Source organism: Centrocercus urophasianus, unplaced genomic scaffold, assembly GCF_019232065.1.
Source record: "Centrocercus urophasianus isolate 14NV4802_14NV808 unplaced genomic scaffold, USGS_Curo_1.0 seq_10, whole genome shotgun sequence".
In the NCBI taxonomy this organism is placed as follows: Eukaryota; Metazoa; Chordata; class Aves; order Galliformes; family Phasianidae; genus Centrocercus; species Centrocercus urophasianus.
The window spans coordinates 4,733,688-4,756,076 of record NW_024884142.1 but is presented as its reverse complement, the minus strand read 5'-3'; the positions used below and the strand labels follow the sequence as shown (position 1 = coordinate 4,756,076).

The window sequence follows — 22,389 nt, the reverse complement described above, 5'->3', positions numbered from 1 at the left end:
TTTTTTCCTTATTAATTAGGAAAAAAAAATGGAGAAAATAGTTATTTTTTTTGTTGTTTTCCAAATGAGTTATGATAACACAGACTTAGGGGGCTTCCTTAAGGAAAAGTTTGGAAAAGTTTATGAAAAGTACAGGAAATCGTCTTTTTTTCTTTTTTTTTCCCATCTCCTTTTTTTTCCTTTTCCATCAACATTTGTGAGGCATAAACCTCCACAGCATTTTTCAAACCAACACTGAAATTGACAGGAGATGGAACCAGAGAACCACAGAACACCCCGGGTTGGACGGGGCCCGTAAGGATCGCTGGGTCGAATTCCTTCATGCCGCAGTTTACCACTCTTCGAGGTCCGGGGCTGTGCTCCGCGGTTACACAGGGAGCTGCCCTCACTTCTCGCTGCCGCTGGGCTTCGGGTGAGGTAGAAATAAAACAACTTTGGTGGCAAAGCACCGAGAGGAACCACTTCCCCCCGCAGCACGCGGGGACCCATCACACCTCACAGCACAGCCGTCTATTTGCCACTCCAGCAAATGAGCGGCGGCGAATCGATAGCGGATCAATCCCGTTCGCGGTGTCACCCAGCGCGCGTTGCCGCCGCACAAAAGCGGGGAGGTGAGAGCCGACCGCTCACTTCGCAGCGACCCGCGGCGGAGCGCGCAACCTGCGCCTCTCGCCCGGCAGCACCCCCGACCCGCGGAGCGTGAGAGCGCGGGGACCGCCGGTAGGTGGGCTGCGACTGGGAGAGGCGGAACGCGCTTTTTGGGGACGGGACCCACCGGGACGCGGTGCGGGACCCGCACGGACGGCGGCAGCGCGGCTCCGCCCGCCCCGCCGGGAAGGTGCCGGGGATGCCCGAGGCCGGGGTGGGGACTCGCCGGAGCCCGCCCGCCGCCTTCCCGCCCCCCCCGGCAGCTCCCGCGGAGCGCGGCGGAGGCGGGCGGAGCGCGGCGGAGCCCCGCGGCCCCAGGTAGGCAGAGCCCCGAACGGTTCGGATGGCTTCTCTGTGCGCTTTGCGGGACGAACGGCCGGCGTGGAGAAGGAGGAGGAGGAGGAGGAAGAGGAGGAAGAGGGAGGCTGCAGCTCGGTGTCGGGGAGCCCCGCTTCCAGCCGAGCGACGCCCGCAGCTCCCCGTCTCCCTCACGAAAGAGGCGGCCCCGGCGGTGGGCACCGCTTCGTCTCCTCGGAGGGGACGAGGTGATGCCGGGCGGCCGCTTCTAATGGGCTGTGCGGGAGCGGATCGATAGGGAACATCTCCGAGTCTCTTTCGCATTGCAGAGCTCTGCCTTGCCTTTTAAAAATGCATTTAGATGGAAAAATGAAGTCGGTTTGAGGAGCTGTGAATCACTAAATAGCCGCTATGGGTGCAGAAATGGAGAGAAGTCTCTTTGCATGGCCAATGTGAGGCAGAGTTACCGAGTTGGAGATAGTTTCCCTGATTTTAGATCTAAGTGGGTCTTATCATAATAAGGACTTTTCCTAAGTGCTTCTGTAAGAGTGCAAATCCTCGCTGCTCCGTCTCTGGATTCCCAAGCAGTGTGAGCTAGCCTTGTGCCAATACTCCTTTTTTACCTAACTGGTTATTCTGGGAGCTGCACTCTGAAGCACATTCAGCCAGGAGAGGTGAGCCTCAGGATCAGAGTAGTGGCAAGGTATTGATTCCATTAGCAGAACTTGCAGATCTACCCTCAGATCCCTTGTAACGTAGTTGCTTTTGCAGAATTAAAGTTCTCCTCGGAGCATCTGTCTCTGGCTGAGGCCAATAGATGGCATAAGTTATTCAGACTAACCTCCAAAGAAGATCGAGGAGGTAGGAATACACTTTGTACAAGAGCCTGAGTATTTGGTGCAGTGGTGACTTTTTAACTTTGTAGGTTGCATTTGCTGTCTCCTGCTGAGAAGAAGCTGCCCATCGCAGTGATGTAGAGAGCAGTAATCATTTGTGATGAGAATTGACTTTGTTTTAATATAGAACTGCATCTTTCAAAACTTTCACTGTCCCTGGAGGTTTTCAAGGAAAGGGTAGACACTGTGTTTAGTGGTGTTGTTTAGTGGTATGGTGGTTCTATTAGATGATCTTAGTGGTCTTTCCAGCCTTTATGATTTTATGATCTTCTCCTTGTTAACTTATACTTGTCCAGTTTTCACTGTTCGGAAAGGTTGCACTTGGGGCAATGGAAGACAATTGGCAAACTGGGGAAAAACATCATGGATTATGTATCTGAGCTTCTGCTGAGACAGCACTGTGGATAGGCAAAGAGAATTTTATGTTCTGAAACTGGGTAAATGATTTATGTGTGTTGGCAGCTAAATTATGATAAAAGAGCTTTCACTGGCAATATCTATACCTGGCTTTTGGGCGGTTCATGCTTTTGAAAGCATTTATTTTTATAGAGGTACAGTATCATTAGTTTTGTGATTTTTTGTTGTTGTTGCTGGTGGTTTTTTTTCTTCTCAATTGCAGGATTTGAAGATTGGGAAGGCTCCAGAAATAATATCATAGTATCATAGAATGGCTTGGGTTGGAAAGGTCCTCAAAGACCATCCAGTTCCAATATCCAAGTTGCCTGGTTGTTTGCCTATACCGGATGAAAAGATTTGCTGAAATTGATCTTAAAATAAGTGAAATCTATATGTATTGACAACAAAGGATGTTACAGCTCTTTTTGAAGAGACTTTCCTCCTTGAACACTGTATCTGGTGCTCAGACAACCAACAAAAATAGTAGGAACCTTTCAACTTCCCGTTTGCGTTTGTGGACAAAGAAGCAGATATCAATAAAGGTGGAATTGATGCAGACTTCACTGTGATCCCTAGGGAAATACAGTCTAGATGTTTTCTTAAAATGTTCTTTATACAAACAGAGTATTCCTAAGTAAAGCATTTACTTGCTCAGTCTCTCTAGGATCACAGGACAGGTTCAGCCTCGGAGCAAAACAAAGTTCAGCAGTGTCTGAGTTCAGCTGCAGGGAAACTCACAGGGAGACGTCTGGGCTTTCCCTGTCCTGAGGATCTGGCAAGCCCCCAGCACAGCCTGTGCTGGGCACGGTGCTGCCCTGCACTAGGACAGCCGCCAGTGCTGCTGCCACTGCATGCTGTGTGCTGGGAGCTGGGTGCAGCCCTTCCTCTGCCAGCTGAGTGCACTGAGCCCCACATGCTCCCAAGTGTAGCAAATGCCAGCTAGCAAGGAGTGCATGTGAAAGATAGATGCTCTGTGTAAGCTGACGTGAGCTGGAGTTGGAGCGAGCAGCAGAGTTGGGCAGCATCTTTCCTAGCAGCCCGTCCATCCTCCTGGTTACTTGCAAGTGGGTTGTGGCTAGGTTTGCTTATTCTCCTGGAATCCCTCTCTGGCTCTGCCTAAGCTCATTTGTTTGCAGCATGCGTCCGAAAGGCTCTTGGTTTAAAGAACTTGTTTACTTGCTACTGGGGCACATATATTAAAAAGCCCTGCCCAAGGCTAATGACTAGAAACAAGACTCAAGTCTCCGAACTCGCATCATTCTCTGCTTTGCAAATTTTCAGTTATGGGATCCCTGCCAAGGACACATAATAAAACAGACCTCATGAATAAATGAAATGTATTCCACTAACCTGTGGATATTTTCTTCTAATCTTGCCATTGCCCTCTCTATATATTCTTCTTTCTTGTTCTCCTTCCATACTTTTCTGTTTAGCTTCTTTCTTCTTTTCTGGAATTTGCATTCCCCTTTGTTACTGATATCATCTTATTCCCTTGCTATGTTGCCTCTTTATTTTCTGAGTGGAGAACACCTGGGCACTCTGGTGTCTGATTACCCTTCTCTGGTTCTGTGCAGAGGGACAAATCCTCAGCTGAGATCCACCGTCACTGACCTGATGCAGGCTCTGCACTCAATGTCTCTGCACCAAGTCATCAGCTGCACCAAGACACGACCCTCATTTGCTTCTCCATTCTCCATCATTCATTCTTTGCTATACCTCATTCATTTCCTTCTGTGCCTGTTTTGTTTTCTATATTTTACTAATACTTCTTCTCTTTGCACTCTACTTTCCATTATATTTGACTCTGTTCTATTTTGTTGTGTCTTCTTATCATTCATAGCATATCTGAAGTCTGAACAGTAGAGTGCCAAACTGCTGTCATCTTTTATTTGTGGATAACTAATTCATTTTTTTTCTTAAAAAGAAGATTCTGTATATGACAGCTGTGTGTAATGGTTTTGCTTTGTTTTTCATTCTGCTCTACATTAGATGACTGTTAAAATATTCATCTTGCTTGTCGAGGGAGAGGGTGTTGATTGTGGCTTTAATTTGTGCCAGAAGAAGTGCAGGTTGGATATTAAGAAAAATTTCTTTGCAGATTGAGTGGTGAAGATTGGAACAGACTGACCAAGGTAGTGATGGAGTCAGTGTTCAAGAAATGTGGAGATGTGGTATTGAGAGAAGTGGTTTGGTGGGATGGTGGTGATGAGCTGATGGTTGGACTTGATGATATTGGTGTTCTTTCCAACCTTAATAATTTTATGATTCTATGATTTTCTCTTCTCCATCTTTTTATCCACAAACTCTCCAGCTCATTTTCTCATCCTTCATAGTGAAATGCCTCACCCATTTTGCCTTCACATTTCTGGGAGGTCTGAGCTGAGAGCTCCGAAGTTACCCTCTTACAGATGTGAGGAGTTGGGAGATGGCCCATGGGGAGGCCCTGATGGCTCAGCTCTTGCAGGTGCTTCCACCAGCCCGTAGGATTTCCTGCTGTTCTGAGCAGCCAGCACTGGGAGCTCTGGATAAGACTCTTGGAATAAAGGCTAATCAACGAACTTTTCTTTTTTTTTCCCCCCTATTTTTGGAAATGTTTTGGTCTTGCCAGTCTCTTAATAAAAACAACAAAAAAGGCACATGGGCAAAACAAGTGGGCTGCTTTAAGGAGGACTGGTTGTTTATCATGGGTTGTTTATCATTTAAAATAGTTTTGCTTCCCCTTTCTTTTCTCCAGTGTCGTGCATTCTTGTCCTTTGTTCATCAGTTCAGACAAGAAATTTATATGCCAGCTGATATCTTAGGAGCTGGTTAACCATGCTATGTGTTTAATTATTCCAGTGCAGTGCTGTTCTCACACAAGACTCGGAGCTCAACCTGTGCAGTGTGTGGCTGGCCTCCCTCCTACAATTGTAACTAAAAGCAAAGCAAAGAGAGAGGCTTTGTAGCTTTGGGAATGCTGAAGTAGAACACACTGACCTGCTGTGTGACACTGAACAGGTCACCCCTCAAGTCTGATGTTCTGCTTTCAAAGAGTGGAGCTGAAGGCATCTGCCTCCGAGCACTTCTAAGTTAATAAAGTTCTACAAGATTTATGGACAGAAAGTGTCTTGTATGTAAGTAGTCTTGTAAAACTTCATATTAGCAATTTTGATGTCCCATAGAGGGAGCATTTTATGTTTCTCTGTGCTTTATTTTCGTTTGAGCCTAACAAATTGATTGCTGCTGTTGATATAACCATAGGTAGGTTACCTGTGGGAGGCAGAGAACCAAGAAAAAATCTATGAACAGTTTTGGTTTGCACGGAGGAGTTAAGACACAGTCTGGGTAGTTTGATGATAACTGGGGACACTTCTGATAACTCTGTGCTTCTCTTCTACCTCCTTCCCTTGAATTGATGCTGTTTACAGTTAGCGATGCTAACTGTACAGGTTGCAGCTTGGAAACTGATGCTGGGGGAGGAGGTACTGCAGAAGTGACTCTCACTCCTGGCTTCAGTGGGAGAAGGATTGACCGCATAGTCTGTGAGATGCAGTGATTATTGTACAATATTACTTTAGTGTACAGTTGCTATCAGTTGGTGTGTTTGTGGCCAGCAGGGAGAGGGATGTGATTGTTCCCTTCTTCTCTGCCTTTCATGAGGCCCCATCTGGAGTACTGCGTCCAGGTCTGGAGCCTCCAGTACAGGAAGGAGTTGTTGGAGTGGGTGCAGAGAAGGGCGATGAAGACAAAGGGCTGGAACACCTCTCCTGTGAACAAAGGTTGAGGGAGTTGGGCTTGTTTAGCTTGGAGAAGAGTAGGCTCTGCGGAGGTCTCATTGCAACCTTCCAGTACCTGTGAAGGGAGATAACAAGTAGGAGAGGAACCAACATTTTACATGGTCTGAGAGTGATAGGACAAAGGGAAATGTCTTTAAACTGAAAGAGGAGAGATTTAGGTTAGGTATTTGGAAGAAATTTTTTACTTAGAGAGTGGTAAGGTGCTGGCACAGGCTGCCCAGAGAAGTTGTGGATGTCCCGTGACTGGAGGCATTCAAGGCCAGGTCAGATGGGATCCTGGGAAGCCTGGTCTAGAGGATAGCAACCCTGCCCATGGCATGTCTCCTCAAATTAGGTTGGCCAAAAGGCCAATTTGGCCTTTCTATGATTCTATAATTTAAGTTGTGGTGCAGAGGATCAGGTATGTCCCGAGGAAGATTTATTTTATAGGAGGTTTTATTATATATTTTCTCTCTGCAGATATCTGAATCACTGCAACTGCTGTTTTAACTGGATCACAGTTCCGAAGCTGCTTTGTAATTTTATGAACTCTGTTTATTTCCAGTTGAAAGAACAAATAGAGCCATAAGTTTGGCTTTGATTTTAAAGATAGCTAAGCCACTACTGCAACCCAAATTTAGATCAGTACTTGGTGTTTAGCACTAGCTAATGACAAGCACTGAGTGATGGCTTCAGCATGACATTTTAGTAATACCTTTTCCCTGAATGAGCTGCGGAATGGTTACTGCCTATTACACTCTTCTTAAGTTAAGAAACTCGATGTACCTCCCTGTCCAGCACAATGTTGACACTGAAAAGGACAGCCAGTGTGGATCAATACTGCTCTTTTAATTCATCTGTGAAACTGGTAAAAGTTTGAGCTGAGCAATAAGGATAACATGGGTCCTCGGAGGTATTTTATCTCTTTGTCTTCAGTCTGGAAATAGTAATAATGTTTGTGGTCACATTTTCTTGTAAAATGCTATTTTCAATGAGTTGTGCTTTTTCTCTTACCGTTTTCTGTTATACCAGGCACAAAACTATTTCCCCCTTCATTCTGATTAATTGGTTAGGATGACAAAAAAGTGCAAGGACAAGCCAGTTCCTTGAGTTTCCAAGTGTATTTGACACAAGTAGTCTGTGGCATACACTGAAACCTGTGAAACTTAAAAGAGCCTAATGTTCTGGCAAGGCTGCCCCGAGAGGTGATAGATGCCTTGTCCCTGGATGTGCTTGAGACCAGGTTGGATGGGGCCCTGAGCAAACTGACAAAATGATAGGACAAAGGGAAGTGGTTTCAGACTAAAAAAGGGGAGATTTAAAGTCTGGATATAAGAAAAAAGTTTTTTACAGTAAGGATGTTGAGGCACTGGCACTGCTTGCCTAGAGATGTTTTGTATGCCCCATTCTTGGAGACAACCAAGATCAGTATGGATAGGACCCTGAGCTACTGATGGAGCTGCAGATGTCCCTGTTTGGTGCAGGGGAGTTGGATGGGGTGCCTTTAAGGGTCCTTTCCAACTCAAACAATTCTATGATTCTATGATCTGCTCTTGATTTAGTGGTTGGCAACAGTGCCATGGCAGGGTATTTGGAACTAGATGATCTTTGAGATCCCTTCCAATCCAAACCATTCTACGATTCTATGATTTTATAATTCCTTGCAATCACATGAGATTCCTCTGGCATCTCTGATGGTTGCTGGCTCTGGACTCATGACTTGGATCTCAGAGGCATTCAGGCATTTTTCTCTCAGCAATAAATCCTAGTGATTACAGCCTGTAGCAAGTGCTTATGTATTCAGATTCAAAGTCTGAACATTACAGGTCTTGTTTTCATCTGAGGTATTGTTAATAGAATTAAAACTGTATTGAGTACATGGTGAAGTGTTTCATTCAAATGTAAGCCACAAGAAAGGTAATGTAATTTGCCTTCTTCCTCCTAGTGAATTGTACATTTGTTCTGCTGCTAAGGCCAAAAAAATCAAAGGGTTTTTGCTTAAAGTGGTGCTTGGTGGTGCTTTGCTTTAAGCAGCAGCCTATGAAGGGAAACTATCAACTGAAAACAAATGTGTATTGTTCTTAGTTTCTTCTGATGCATTGAATGTGCTTAATGAAATTTAATTCTTGCTTTGAAGCTATTTTCTACTTCAAGACTTCAAGACTTCTACTTCAAGGAAAATCTCTGAAATATGAGTTCTTTCAGCTGAGACTGAAGATGGAAGACACTGATCCCACAAAAGTTTGTGTCTGCTTTACTCGTGGATGTGGGTAGTGAAGCAGGAACATAACACTGCTCAATTTAACACAAAAATTGTGTTGAGCAAAACACTGATGGAAAATTTATCTCCTTGAGGGGGGATATGTAGTCCGGTTCTCAGATCTCTTTCTGGATCTGTTGGTAAAGAGCTGCCACCCTGGCGTGGCTCCTTTGAAATTCTTTGTGCTCTTTGTGGGAGGCTATGAATTTGTCTAGCTAAAGTGTAACCCAGTCAAAAACCTGGGAAACCCCTTGTCTTTTTACAGTCCTCAGCAAAACCTCTGCTCATTAAGGATTTTGCCCAGCCATTTCTATGGGTTATCCTAGGCATTAAAAAACTGCTTGTAGAAATAGGGCAGGAGTAGGCAGGCAGGGAAGGGATGCTTCAGTCTACTGAAATTCTTTCTGATTTGGTTTGTTGTCTTAATTTATTCCAAACTTTCTGCCATTGAATGGCAATGGTAAAAATTTCCTGAGTAACTTTAAAGGGCTCAACATTGAGTCGTGGGTTGAGTAGATGGTGATGCTGCTATGAGCTGTGTAAACACCTTTGTTAGTGTTGCTAGAATGCAGCCCGTTCACACAGTGCCTCTAGTATTTCACAAGTGGTGCCAATGTCAGATATAATTTTTCATATGCAAATCCAAGTGTTAGTAGCTAAACTCAACACTTCCTTAAAAAAAAAAAAAAAAAAAGGTGGATAGTAATGCTGACAGGTACTGAGATGGATTGCACTCATAGGCTAATGCTTATTCAGAGAAAAACTTATTTGCTGGCTATCCCATTTTTTTGCATGCAGGAACAATGTCTCAGCTATTTCTCTGAATAGTCAATTGAACACTTGTGCAGTGATGCAGTTTTATATCTTAGGCTGTCATATACCTGCTTCACACCTTTTCTGGCAAATATTTTCTGTTGTTAAATGCTATTTGAGGACAGCCAAGTTGAAGTAATCAGGACTGAGGTGGATAATACTACACCAATATGCTGAAAGAATGATGTTAAAAGGGATTTCAGCTGCCTGGAGAAATTCCATCCAGGCTTCGATAATCCCATGCAGCAGTACAGTCTAGGGCACAACCAACATACCCAAATTGGAAAGAAAGAGCTTCTGGTTAGACAATAGAAAAAAAAATCATTGTAGGAGGAATCATACATCGGCACAATGTATGCCCAGCAAGTTTGAGAATTCTCTGTCCCTGGAGATATTCAAAATGCACTTGGCCTTGTGCAACCTGCTATCACTGGACTTGCTCTGAACACTGAATTGGACAAGATAGCCTCCAAAGTACCACTTCAAAGCAGATTAGTTTGTGATGCTACTTGGAAAGTCTAGGAGAGGGGAACAAAGTGATGCCTAGTGATGTCCAGTAGCAGAGTGGTGGACTAGAATCCACAGTCCCTGTGGGTTGTCTTTATCATATAAGATTAAATAAACATCTGTTAAAAATTGTTTAGGAATATCTGATCCTACCTAGAGGGATGGGAGAATTTGAATTAGGTAACTCTTCAAGGTTCATTCCTGTCCGAATTTCTGTAACTGCTGATATATTACTAACACAACCATTTATTCATAAATAAAAAAGGGACATACTGATAGAAATATTGTAAGGAGAGACTATTTAAAATACTTTATCCCAAAGGTAGAACTTAGAATAGAATAAAACTAACATGGATTCAAAGGGTACAGGTAGTCAGTTCAGTAGTTTAGTGCAATGCCATCCACAGCTGAACTGTCCTTTTTGGTATTTTGATGCTGTGGCTAAGTACTAGTGAAAAAAACCTGAGGGTTCTGATGGACAGCAGGTTGGCCACAAGCCAACAGCGTACTCTTGTGGCCAAGAAGGCCAATGGTTTCCTGGGTGCATTAAAAAGAATGTGGCCAGCATGTCGAAGGACATGATCCTCCCCATTTACTCTGCTCTGATAAGGACCCTGACAGAGTGATGGAGCACTGGAACAGGATGCCCAGAGAGGTTGTGGAGTCCTTTGGAGATATTCGAGGTCCATCTGGATACTTCCCTGAGCGACCCGATGTAGGGAACCTGCTTGACCATGGGGTTGGACTCAGTCTCTAGTGGTCCCTTCCAGTCCTCACAGTTCTGTGATTCTGTGCATAGATTTGTCACTGTTTAGAGCAACTGACTGATGCAATTTGACTTTGTGCACTTTAGAAATATTGTCTTGCTTCTGAAAAACAGAAGATTAGGAAGAGTTAATCTCACAGAGGATAAATGAGCAACAGTCCTGTGGTGTCAGGAGTCATCCACACTAAGAAGCAGAGGACAATTCCTGAGACTTCAAAATGAAGAAGAATATAAGTTTTTCCTTACAATTACAAACTCTAGGATGGACTAATGAGTGGATATTTTGAATATTAAAGTTAGTCTTCCTGGCAGTGAGCTGATTCTTATTTTTAACTCTCTGTTCCCTTTCTAAAAGGGGTAAAAATGGTCTGAATTTCATCAAAATCCTACTTACTTTCTTAACATGGGAGAATTGTAATAGCTGATTGCAGGTGTAACTTGCCTTGGTGCAGAGGCTTGTGAGCAACTGATACTCAGATTGGAAACTCAGGAGAATCTTAAGTGGTGTATAGACCTCTGCATGAGAGAAAGAGAAAATATGTCTAGTTGCTTACCCCTTTATGTCAGGCCTAAGAGATTGCAGTGGTTGGATAGATGTGCAGTTTCTCATCTCTGCCAACACACTGCACTGCACTATGAATGTACAAGTGATATTTAGATTTTCTACTGTAGCTAAACATGTTTTATTGTTATTTCTTTCTTTTTGTTAAGTTTCTTTATTTATTTCCCCACTTGTCTATTTGCATCATCTTATTTACTCAGGTAACTAACCTTTCAAATCTCAGCTATCTTTATGAGTGAAATACAATGAGAATGAAGAATTATTTGTAAGAAATATACCAATGTACCTTTATTCCATGAAATTTCTCCTTTGGGGAAAAGTATCAGGGATCTGGGATCATGTATCTGGAGTTTTTGACCTTTAATGGTAACATAAACTACCGATGTGTTTTTATTGTACTTGCTGGAAAAGTTCTTGAATGGGAATAATGTAGGACTCCGTAGAAAATGAGATATGGAATATTGACTTTAAGGAAGGGAAACCTATAGAAATTGTGCTCCTTGCAGAGGTGCTTTTACCTAGAAGTTACCATGTGCTGTTCAAATAGTACTTCTCATTTTGAACCTCTACTTCTCATGGAAGCAGGATGCCAAGAATATGACTTAATGCAGAAGATTACTGTCCAAAAGTTAATCTGGAGAGAGTTTCTTTTACCACCAAACTATAGCAATGTTGACTTGGTTCTAATAATGCCATGTGCATCTTCTCATCTTAAATTTTTCTGTGAACTTCAGCAATTAGGATAATATAGCTCAAGAAAATTATTATCTTCTGCTCACTGTGAAAACTGACAGGTGTCATAATACAGCATTGTGACTACTTAATTGGTGGGAATTTACAGGTAGATTTTCAAGCAAACACATTTTAATCTGTCAATTTCACTTAGTTAAGGTGGATAATCGTCTTTTAATTTTATCTAAGCAGACTATAAATTGCTAAGCTGTTGGAAACATAGAGAAGTGCCAGTCTTGTTAAATGTCAGAATGCATGTTATCCCCAGGAACTTGTCGGGTTAGGATGAGGATACCTTTTTCTTTTTCTGACTTTTTTTTTTTTTTAATATCATCTTACAAGATGACATTCTGATAAATGGAATTCGTTTTATGTAAAACAGTTCAGACCACAAACCATGTTCCCAAGGAAGTTTTTGTCTTGTTGATGTTACAGCTGGCAGCTTTCATCTGCTCCTTTCTTATGCCTGCCCCTTGGCCTATACTCAGTCCTTGCCAGCATTCATTCTCACAGTGACAAACAGCCAAATTTCACTTTTTGGGAGGATTGATTTTACCTAATGCTACCCATTCCCAAGTTAGACATCTTACAAGTCATCTGTGTTGCTTATCTAGTTAATATACAGAAAATTACTTTTCTAATAGGTGATTCACCACACCCGAAAGTATGTGTATAAGATCCGTGGGATGAACCATAGTCTGGAGTGGAATATTCCTCTATTGTTGCCTATGTTCTTTCACTTTGAGTTTCTTCCTTGCAATGCAGTCTTGTGAGGAAAGTGACTTTTTTTAATGAAAACAATAAAAACTTTGTTTTAAAGACTGTTTTTTTCCGCAGGTCCAGATGTTGAAATGATTTTACATTTTATTGCCAGGGGTGCTCTTGGAAGCTGCTGTTTTCTTTCTGTTTTCCATTTCATTGCAATGATGCACAGGCATATGGTGCAAGTTCAATTTCTGAAAATCTGTTGACATAACAAAATCGAACCAGGGATGAATTTGACCAAGTAGGTTTACATGGTAGTAACTTCAGAACAATATTTGGCCCTGGAGACTTCAGCGCAAACTTCATTTACCTGAGGTCTTCTGGGAGGCTGAACTTAATCCATTTCAAGAGAAATATAGCTGCGTGACTCAATTATTTTTCACTGCATTTTACTGTAAAATTCTGGATAAAGGATGTCACCACTAATAGAATATATAAAACAAATTACAACTAAGCAAATAATTTAGCTGATGAATTTATCCTCGTTGCCTCACAGTGCATCCATAACCACAGAATGGTTTCTTTGGATGTTCGTGCTGTGTGTGCTAAATGACTTACTTTCTTCTAGATTCACTTCTGCCTTCACAGACTCCGAATGATTTTGCAGTGAACTTTACAGAGTCAAATATTACAAAATGGAGTTGGGTACAGCTAATATCACAATGAGAGAGGTTGCACCAAGTAATATTGTATCTTTTCAGACTTAATCATGTGTGTTCAGGCGGCTATGACTATCCAGCTGACAGGCATTAACTTAAGTCATACTAAATGGATTTCAATTCAAACTTTAACTGTGATTGATTAAATAAATGCACTTAGCTGTTCTACTGTGTTCAGTGGGTCAGAAAGCATACATGGCAATTTAAGGTGGTGCATTATGCAACTATTTGGTCTACTTAGTGTGGTTCTAAATCCCTAAGTGTTTTATGTAGTGAAGTACTGCATAGTCTATCCCACCATGAGTCAGTTCAACTTCCTTTCCTTTGTGCCTGGATAATCACAGACAGATTAGTGCTAACAAAAGCAGAAGTTGTCCCAATTTGGAATTACCAATAGCTGAGGCACTAGCATAGTTAAATGTGCAGTATGTTGTAAAAGCTTCCATGTGGGATCTCACTGACTACAGAGACTTTTTGTAAAGAAAACTTAGAAAAAGAAACTTTCCTAATGAATAAATTTGTGATATGGGGTTCACATCCTCACTAAAAACCTTTAGGGGATTTGATCTCAAAGAGGTTGGAAACCACAGCTCTTCACTCCATGTTATACATTCATGGTGTAGCAATCTCAAAGGGACCATGTACATAGAATTTGTCCCTGTGGCTCTTCTTTTGTAAGCTTTAGGGATTTCACAGCGTGCTAAAACCCCAGAAATTTGCTATCCCTTTCCAAGCCAGACAATGGGTCTGTGGCCTCACCAACAATGTACTACTGCAGAAGCGCTGGCTAAAGCCCATCTCCATATTCGATTTGGAAGTGCTGAATCCTGTTGTTTTGTTTTTTATTCTAATGTTTATATCCTTTTCACACTGCTTTCCTTATGACTGGTTTTTATTTGGCCCTCGAGCTTAACATTTGGAACTTCCATTGCATGATTTTGTTGTTTTTTTTTTTCTTCTCTTTTTTAGCTTCTCAGAGAATAACGTTGATTGTTGCAATAAGCATCTTCCTTTCGTGTTTCATTTCATTTTCTATTCTATATAAGTTCTTACCCAGTAGCTCATCAAAACGACTGAATCAATTAAAGCAACCAAGTAACTAACATCTGCTCTGTGTTTGCTGCCTCTGTAAGACTCTCCTAGAGCAAGAAATGTGTGCTTTGGAATGGTTAGCGGTTTATTATGTTATATATGAATACTGGTTTACAGAAGGCCAGATCAGAGAGGTTTTGATGATGTTCTTGAAGTGGAGAGCTTCAAAGTTTGTGCTAGCTCTGTATTCTTAGGAGGATCATGATGCAGGCTTTCCTCCATGAAAGCACTGTTTGAAGTGGAGCACAGTTTTATCCTTGGGTAAAAAGATGAGTGAGTAAAGGACTCCCTTGAGTAGAGAGCATGTTGTGCTGGGAGAGAAGTTACCATTTGTGGTCTTCGCCCCAGGGCTGGTTGGGGCAAAAACTTGCTTTCTTTTTGTAATAGTTACCACTCACTCCCGATAATTTTAAATCTTGCCTGTTTTTTGTAGCAGTAGCTCACACTCTAGTGCTCTCCTCTGAATGAATTGCTGAAAGTGGAGTTTTACTCTCTGAAATTAATCAGTGAATAGAGCCAGCATGGTGTTGAATCTACTTTGACCTCCAGTTATCCCAGACCCTGAGAAATTTTAGGAGGAATTTATACTGATGTAAAATCACAACTTGGCTGTTGATCCTGATTGGAGCTAATTATCAGCTGATAATATCCTTCTGCCTTTCGTCTCTGAGTGGAAATCAGTGCTTTTATTTTATGTCTTAATCATTTGTAAAAGCTGAGCCTTGGGAAGCACTTGGAGCAACTGTGTTTTACACTCATTCTGTTAGCTAGTAAATACCTGTCTTCAAACTACATTTTAAGTTGTAAAATCACTTTTATGTACCTAGTTTATCATCCTGTAAAAATTGGCTGCTCTCCGTCTTGCTTAGTTGGAAAGCAGTGTGTCTCATACATTTTTGTTTTCAAGAACTTTATTTTAACTGCATGATAGTCTATGCATACAGTAGAATTTATGATGTTTCCAATTAATCTGGATTTAAGAAAAATGTTTAAAGGGGCTTGCAGTGTGGTTAAAAAAAAAAAAAAAAAAAGTGCTGTTTTTCAGTTTTCAAAATGACTTTCACTACAGAAATGAAGATTATTTTGAATACAAAAATGATTTTTCAGAATTAATTGACAGAGTAGATATTTAGCTGCAGCATCTTATGTGCCTGGTTTTTGAAGTCCTATAGGTGTCAGTAGTTGTTGTTGCACACAAGAGGAATATCACGAGGTTTGCAGTAGTTTTGGTTTGACTGACACCTGTGAACAACTATTAGGAAATACAGGCTTGTAGGATTAGACTCCATGCTCCTACTTACATAAGGAAATTGTGGAAAAACAATACAATGAAAGTACTGGAAAGAGAGAACAGTTCTGAACAGATCTCTAACAGTGCTTGTGGCAGTTCTAAAAACAAACCCTTGCATGTGAAGATGCTAAAGGTGAAGGGAATGAGTAGGTCGTGGCTTGGAATACCCTTTGGAATCTTCCTCTAAACACAACCTTTAATCTGTCTTACATCATTCTTTGAAATGCTGCCACTGTAAGATCCTGGTGATCTATTTTCTCTGCTATTCCTCTGTCTGGAAGGCACTGGAGTGGCAAGAAGACAAAAAAAGCCCTTTCCTTCATGGATGTTGCAGGGATCATACAATCACCAAGGTTGGAAAACACCTCCAAGATCATTCAGTGCAACTCTCCACCTATCACTAGTATTTCCCAATAAACCATCTCCCTTAGTACCACATCCAAACATTTCTTGAACACCTCCAGGGATGTTGACTCCACCGCCTCCCTGGGCAGCCCATTCCTGCACCTGACCACTGTCAGAGAAGAAGAATGGATTTGCTGCTCCCCGAAATAACAGGTGTTTGCTGTCCACCACAGAGAAAAAGAAATCATTGCATTTTACAGGTACTGCAAGATAGTCTCTGTTGGAGAGATTCAAATTCTGGTTGATAAGACTCATCTAGTCACTTTTAGTTCTTTCTCTCTCAGAATGATCTAAATCTCAATTTCCTTCTTCTATTGGCATTTAGTAGAAAGTTTGGATCCAGTTTTGTTGAGTTTTCCCATTTCTCTCTTTTGCTATAATCAAAATATGATAAGGCCCATATTGCACATGAAACTTGACCCTACAATGAGACAAGGTGCTATTACCTTAATATAGGTCCTTCTACTGTAGGCTGGAAAAATTCTGTAGTTCTGTGGAACCTTTCCTCCAAGGCAAGCAGTCTTTTTGGATCCTCTTATGTGGTACGACAGACTTAGGATCACTGGAGAGTGGCTCCATCTCCATTATGCATCCAGTTCAAAGTCTTTTTTTTTTTTTTTTTAATGTAAGAGAGAAGTCAGTTTTGCACTAGATGGAAATGCCTATGAAATTGCAAAGCAAATTACTTTGGGTGACTGACAGGGCTGGGCTGGCAGTGGTGTAGATGCAGACTTATCCCTGTTCAGGCTAGTCACAGTTCATTCATACTAAGAGGACAGTTCATCTCAGTCAAGCCTTCACCACAAGACTCCATTATTTCATCTTTTATGTAGAGGTACAGCAATAATCTGTAAAGATATCTACATGATATCTTTACAGATTGATGCAGTAGGCAAAGGAACTCATCTATTAAGACAAGTACCCAAGGCAGAATGAACATTAAATTCTTTTGGCTGACTAAATAAAGGTTGTAGATTTATTTTTTTTCCCTTCTTGATTCCTACTTGTTCTGGTGGTATAAGGTGGGACTCATCCTTGAGATCTGGTGTCTGAACCATCCACCTTAACACTTACTAAAGACCAGGAGTGATTTCTATTTGAAGAAAGTGCCCAGGTTTCTTTAACATAGAGAAGCATTGATGTTCCTTTTTAATGTTTATGTACAGTGCGGTTGCAGACATGGCTCACACACCATGAACAAGGAAATAGGTACAACCTTCCATAGATATAAATTTAATGACCTTCTTAACTGAGTCAGAAGACCTCGAGGAGCAACAGAAAATATTCAGACTCAAATCAAAACAGATCTCAAATCTGAATAATAATTGAGACTAGTGCAGGAGACACTGAAAAATAGACAGGTATAGAAAATGTCAGTTCACTGAGTAGCTTTTCCAAGTCATTATAGAGCACCCAAACAATATTTTTGCATGATATGAATCCATCAGTTAGCACTGGAGGATTACAATGTTCTCTTGTCATAATTAAAATTAATTGTCTTCCCTATTAGATTGAAATAAATTAGCTTAGTACACATTAATTAATGTATAAATGTCAGAGTCAAAATTTTTTTATCTCCTGATGATCAGAAGTCATATACAATCCCATGACAAGTGTAAGACCTGCCAGTTGCCTGAAGACTATGGTTTCTTAACAGGAATGCAAGAACTAAACTCTTCTGGAGAATTTAATATGTTTTCTAGTAACTATAACTGCATTTTTTAAATGCTATCTGCAGATATTCATGTATGTGCTGAGGTAAATTTTTTGTAGAAGTTCTATCTCTGGAAGTTTGTTTCCAGAAATGACATTTCAGCACCAGCTTCCCAGCATTACCATAGTGGCTGTATACGTACTGTGGCAGAATAGGAAGAGCTTCTGGAGCTGACCAAGGTTGTAAGATTTGGGACACTCCAGGTGAGTAAGAACACAGAGAACAAAATGCAGTGAGGGAGTGCAGACACCCAGATATGGGCAAGGCAAAACTCTGAAGTCAGGGATCAGGAAGCTTCAAATGCACGTTTAGTATGTATTCACGAATACAGAATGCTCTTCTGTGGATGACTCCAGAAGGAAATGAATTGGTGTTACAAGAGAAGTAATTGCAGTTCATGCTCATGTGGATAATGCTGAAAGTAGTGGATTATAAATTGCCAGCTCATTTAAATCAGTACAGCTCTACTGACACCATAATTGAGATGCCTGCTCTGAAGCTTTGCCCTAAGTGTTCTGATGGATTGTCAAGTTTTCTTTCTCTCAACCAAAGATTTCCAGCTGCACTGCAGTAAATCTATGAAGTATTAATGTCAATGTGATAGTAATGCAGAGAATGATTTACTAATAAATTAGGCATTCTTCCGCCACACTAGAAAAATTTGAAGAGTGCTAAACTTGAATCCATGGCTTTCAAATTTTGTAAAGCTGAGCTAAATCATCAAACTAAACCCACTTCTGTGAAATGCTTAATAATGGTATTCATAATTTTTGTTTTGTTTCGTTTTGTTTTGTTACAGAATTTCATAGTAGTTGGAGATGGAAAAAAAGAATGTGTCACGAGAACAAAACTGAAGTAAATGATCTAATAATATTTTATGTTCTTTTTAGGTTCAATGTAATCTTATTGGGCACCAGCAGTGGAACTGTTCAAAATGGTTTATGGTGAATTTTTCCGCAGACCTGGCAAAGATGCAGAACTTATCAATTTGAATGTGGGTGGCTTTAAGCAATCAGTGGATCAAAGCACTTTGCTCCGATTTCCTCATACCAGACTTGGGAAACTTCTCAAATGCCATTCAGAAGAGGCTATTCTAGAACTATGTGATGATTATAGTGTTGCAGATAAGGAATACTATTTTGACAGGAATCCCTCCTTGTTCCAATATGTTCTGAACTTTTACTACACTGGCAAACTTCATGTCATGGAGGAACTTTGTGTCTTTTCCTTCTGCCAGGAAATAGAGTACTGGGGGATAAATGAGCTGTTTATTGATTCCTGTTGCAGCAATCGGTACCAGGAGAGGAAAGAAGAAGGTCCTGAAAAAGACTGGGATCAGAAAAGCAATGACAGAAGCTTTGACTCCTCCAATGAAGAATCATCCATATTTGATAAGGAGCTGGAAAAGTTTGATAATCTGTGCTTCGGTGAAATAAGAAAGAAGATCTGGGTCAGAATGGAAAATCCTGCATACTGCTTGTCTGCCAAGTTAATTGCCGTGTCCTCCCTGAGTGTTGTCCTGGCATCAATCGTGGCCATGTGCATTCACAGCATGCCCGAATTTCAAAGGCTGGATGCCAATGACAGAGAGATTGAAGACCCTGTGCTGGAAGCTGTGGAGATTGCGTGCATCATCTGGTTCACTGCTGAGCTAGTGATCAGGCTCATCACCGCTCCAAGTCAAAAGAAGTTCTGGAAGAAACCATTGAATATCATTGATTTTGTCTCTATTATCCCATTTTATGCCACCTTGGCTGTGGACACAAAGGAAGAAGAAAGTGAGGACATTGAAAACATGGGGAAAGTGGTGCAGATCCTGCGGTTAATGAGGATATTTCGCATCCTGAAACTGGCCAGGCACTCTGTAGGACTGCGGTCTTTAGGTGCTACTTTGAGACATAGCTACCAGGAAGTTGGACTTCTCCTTTTGTTTTTGTCTGTTGGGATTTCTATTTTTTCTGTTCTTGTCTACTCAGTGGAGAAGGATGATGACTCTTCAGAACTGCACAGCATCCCCGTTTGCTGGTGGTGGGCTACCATCAGCATGACTACTGTTGGTTATGGGGACACTTACCCAGTCACACTTGCTGGAAAGCTGCTCGGCACCTTATGCATTATCTGTGGGATACTAGTGGTGGCACTTCCAATCACCATTATTTTCAATAAGTTTTCTAAGTACTACCAAAAGCAAAAAGATATTGACCCAGACCAGTGCAACAATGATCGCAAAGAGAAATGTAATGATCTACCTTATTTTAACATTAGAGATATTTATGCAAAAAAGATGCACTCATTCATTTCAAGCCTTTCCTCAGTAGGAATCGTAGTCAGTGACCAAGATTCAACAGATGCCTCCAGCATCCAAGATACGGAGGATGTTTATCACACAGCTACTTTAGATAACGGTGCAGGAAAATGAGTGGAATCACTTTCTCTTTTCCTTATTTTTCTTTTCTGAGTCCTGGTAAACATGGACTTAAAGACTTCAGTGAATTTATTAAGTGCATTTAATTCTCAGGGTACTTAACTCTTAGCCATATTTGGACATTCTTTGCTCTGAGGATGCCATACAAGCTTTGTCGGTTATAGGAGGCTTTAAAATATGCCTCATGTGGTAGTTTGGTTTTTACACAACAAATGATATGTATTTTCTTTGAGGAAAAAAGTCAGGAAAACAGTTTTAAATGTGAGGTCATTGTTTCCTGCAGCAATATGATAGCTTACACAGAATCTTGCTGCTGTTCAAGTAGATGTATATTGCAAACACATAAAACCTATGGCACATCAGTGGAGTTTGTACTGAAAATATATCAGAAGAAAGAAGGAACTATCTACATGTAAAGCTGTGCTCACTAACACATTCATGTAATCCTGGAATTGGGAACCAACTTGGAACAGAAAATGTATTGGTACATAGTGTTCTTAATCCATGGCAGCATATTTATGAATTTCTTTCCAAAAGCACAATGCATTCTTATTTTGTTAAAAAAAATAATCCCATTGTGCCTATATTTTTCCCAGTGTCCCACCTCTAGCATGGACAAGCTCTGTCAAGTCCTGAAGGTTCTAAACCACGTGCACCAGGATGAAACTTGAGGCCTAAGGCCAGCCAGGAGCTTATTGTACCTTTTAGCCACCATCTCTGCCACTGCAAACCTGAGCTGTTTCAGTGCCTGGAGAGGATCCTGCTGTGGTTATGACTTCCTCGGAGGCTTTGTTTTGTGGGCACTGAAGTGAACTGCCATGGTGGACTTCAGAAGTTACTGCTGCGTGCTGTCAGCTCTGCTCCTTTGCTGGAGGAAGCTGCCTCAGTGGGTAACAGCAAACATGAGCAGCATCTTGCTGCACTGGTTCCCAGTCCAGGGCTTTAATGCCAAGCATTGGAGATGTGTGGAAATGCTCTCCTGTACTATGTATTTCCCTTCAGTGGTAGGGTATGAACTGCATGTGGGCATGCATATGTTAACCTATTGCAGGTCATTTTCTGAAGCTCATCTGTTGGGGATGGCAGCCGTCCTGGCTTGTACTGTGGGCTGGAGCAGTGCTCATGGCCTGGCAGAGCTCTGCAGCACTGTGTTCCTCTTCTCTCCAGGGATTTCTTATGCAGCCAGCTAATCCTGCTGTGGTTCAGACTGCACTTTCCAGGGGTACGTGAAGGAAAAGCTGGCACTGAAAGCCCCCCAACCAAGGAATGCTTAAGAAACTTCAGAACCTCAGAAGTCAGTAATACTTCTGAACACTCTTTTTTTTTTTTTTTTTTTTTTTTTTTTTGTAGTAGTAGTAGTAGATGCTGGACAGTGAAGAATCCAAGCTACTGCGATGTTGATGTTTTGCTTAAAGAAAGACTTCACTGTTTTTTTGTTGTTATTATTATTTTTTTATATCATTTAATCTCTAATGGGCTGAATCCTGGTAGCCCTTAGTCAGTCTCTATGCAGGCAGATCAAACACAGTAGGAGCTGACTTCAAGACTGAATAAACCCAGACGGGAGCCCATTTCTAGCCTCTGCAGAGTGGCTCAGAGGGCTGTTTTTTCAGGTGTGTATCAGGATTTCTGTTGTACATTGAGTTGCACTGATACTTGCTGAGGCACAGAGCTCCAACCTCTTTGCAGGTCAGTGAAACAAAAGAGAACGGGATGGACTACCTATATCTTGAAAAGAGGTGTTCTTCAGGAGGGTTGTGCACCAGTATAGTTGAGACTATATGTGAGACTTGGGACACTTTGAGTTTTTGAGAAACTTCAGAATTTGAATTCTTATTGGCTGAGTGTCTTAAGGGTATGTGATGCTTCACAGGTAATCAAAATTAATTCTTCCTATTGTAAATGCAGGAAAACCGAAAGGGAAAGTTAGCCTACATGTGTTTTGTTCTTAGCGAACAGTTAGCATTACAAAGATGCAATGATATAAAATAATAAATATGTATGTGCATATGAATGTAATAGGAACCAGCAGAATAACAATATAAAAATTGCTCTGTCCAAAGAAACTCTCTTGGTGTAATTCATATGTAGATCATGTTGTTGAAATTTAAAAGCAATGAAAAAATATTGTAATGCAACAAAAACAGCAAGAAATTTGTATTAAACAGCTGAAAAAACCTAGTATTGAAAAATCTCTTTTTGTATATTAAGCATTACACAGAAATGGTACTAAACAGTTATTTGTCATAAATTGAACTACCTTTGATCAGTCACATAAGGATGTGGCACAAAGTTTCTCTGCCTTTTTCCAGATAAATTGACCTTGCACTGCGGTGAGGCATGTCTTTTAGACTGTGTAATAGGAGGGAACCCTTGTGCCATGCAAAGTGCTATTTTGATATCTGT

The 22,389-nt window shown here is 41.2% G+C and overlaps 1 protein-coding gene across 1 annotated transcript; it reads left to right on the top strand.

Annotated features, from left to right (window-relative positions):
* The first annotated feature begins 941 nt into the window (after positions 1–941).
* Positions 942–22,145, top strand: KCNS3 (potassium voltage-gated channel modifier subfamily S member 3). Its single transcript, XM_042826579.1, has 2 exons — positions 942–966; positions 18,449–22,145. Exon 2 carries the CDS (start codon positions 18,493–18,495, stop codon positions 19,975–19,977), a length of 1,485 nt encoding a protein of 494 aa, XP_042682513.1. The 5' UTR covers positions 942–966; positions 18,449–18,492; the 3' UTR covers positions 19,978–22,145.
* The last annotated feature ends 244 nt before the right edge of the window (positions 22,146–22,389 follow it).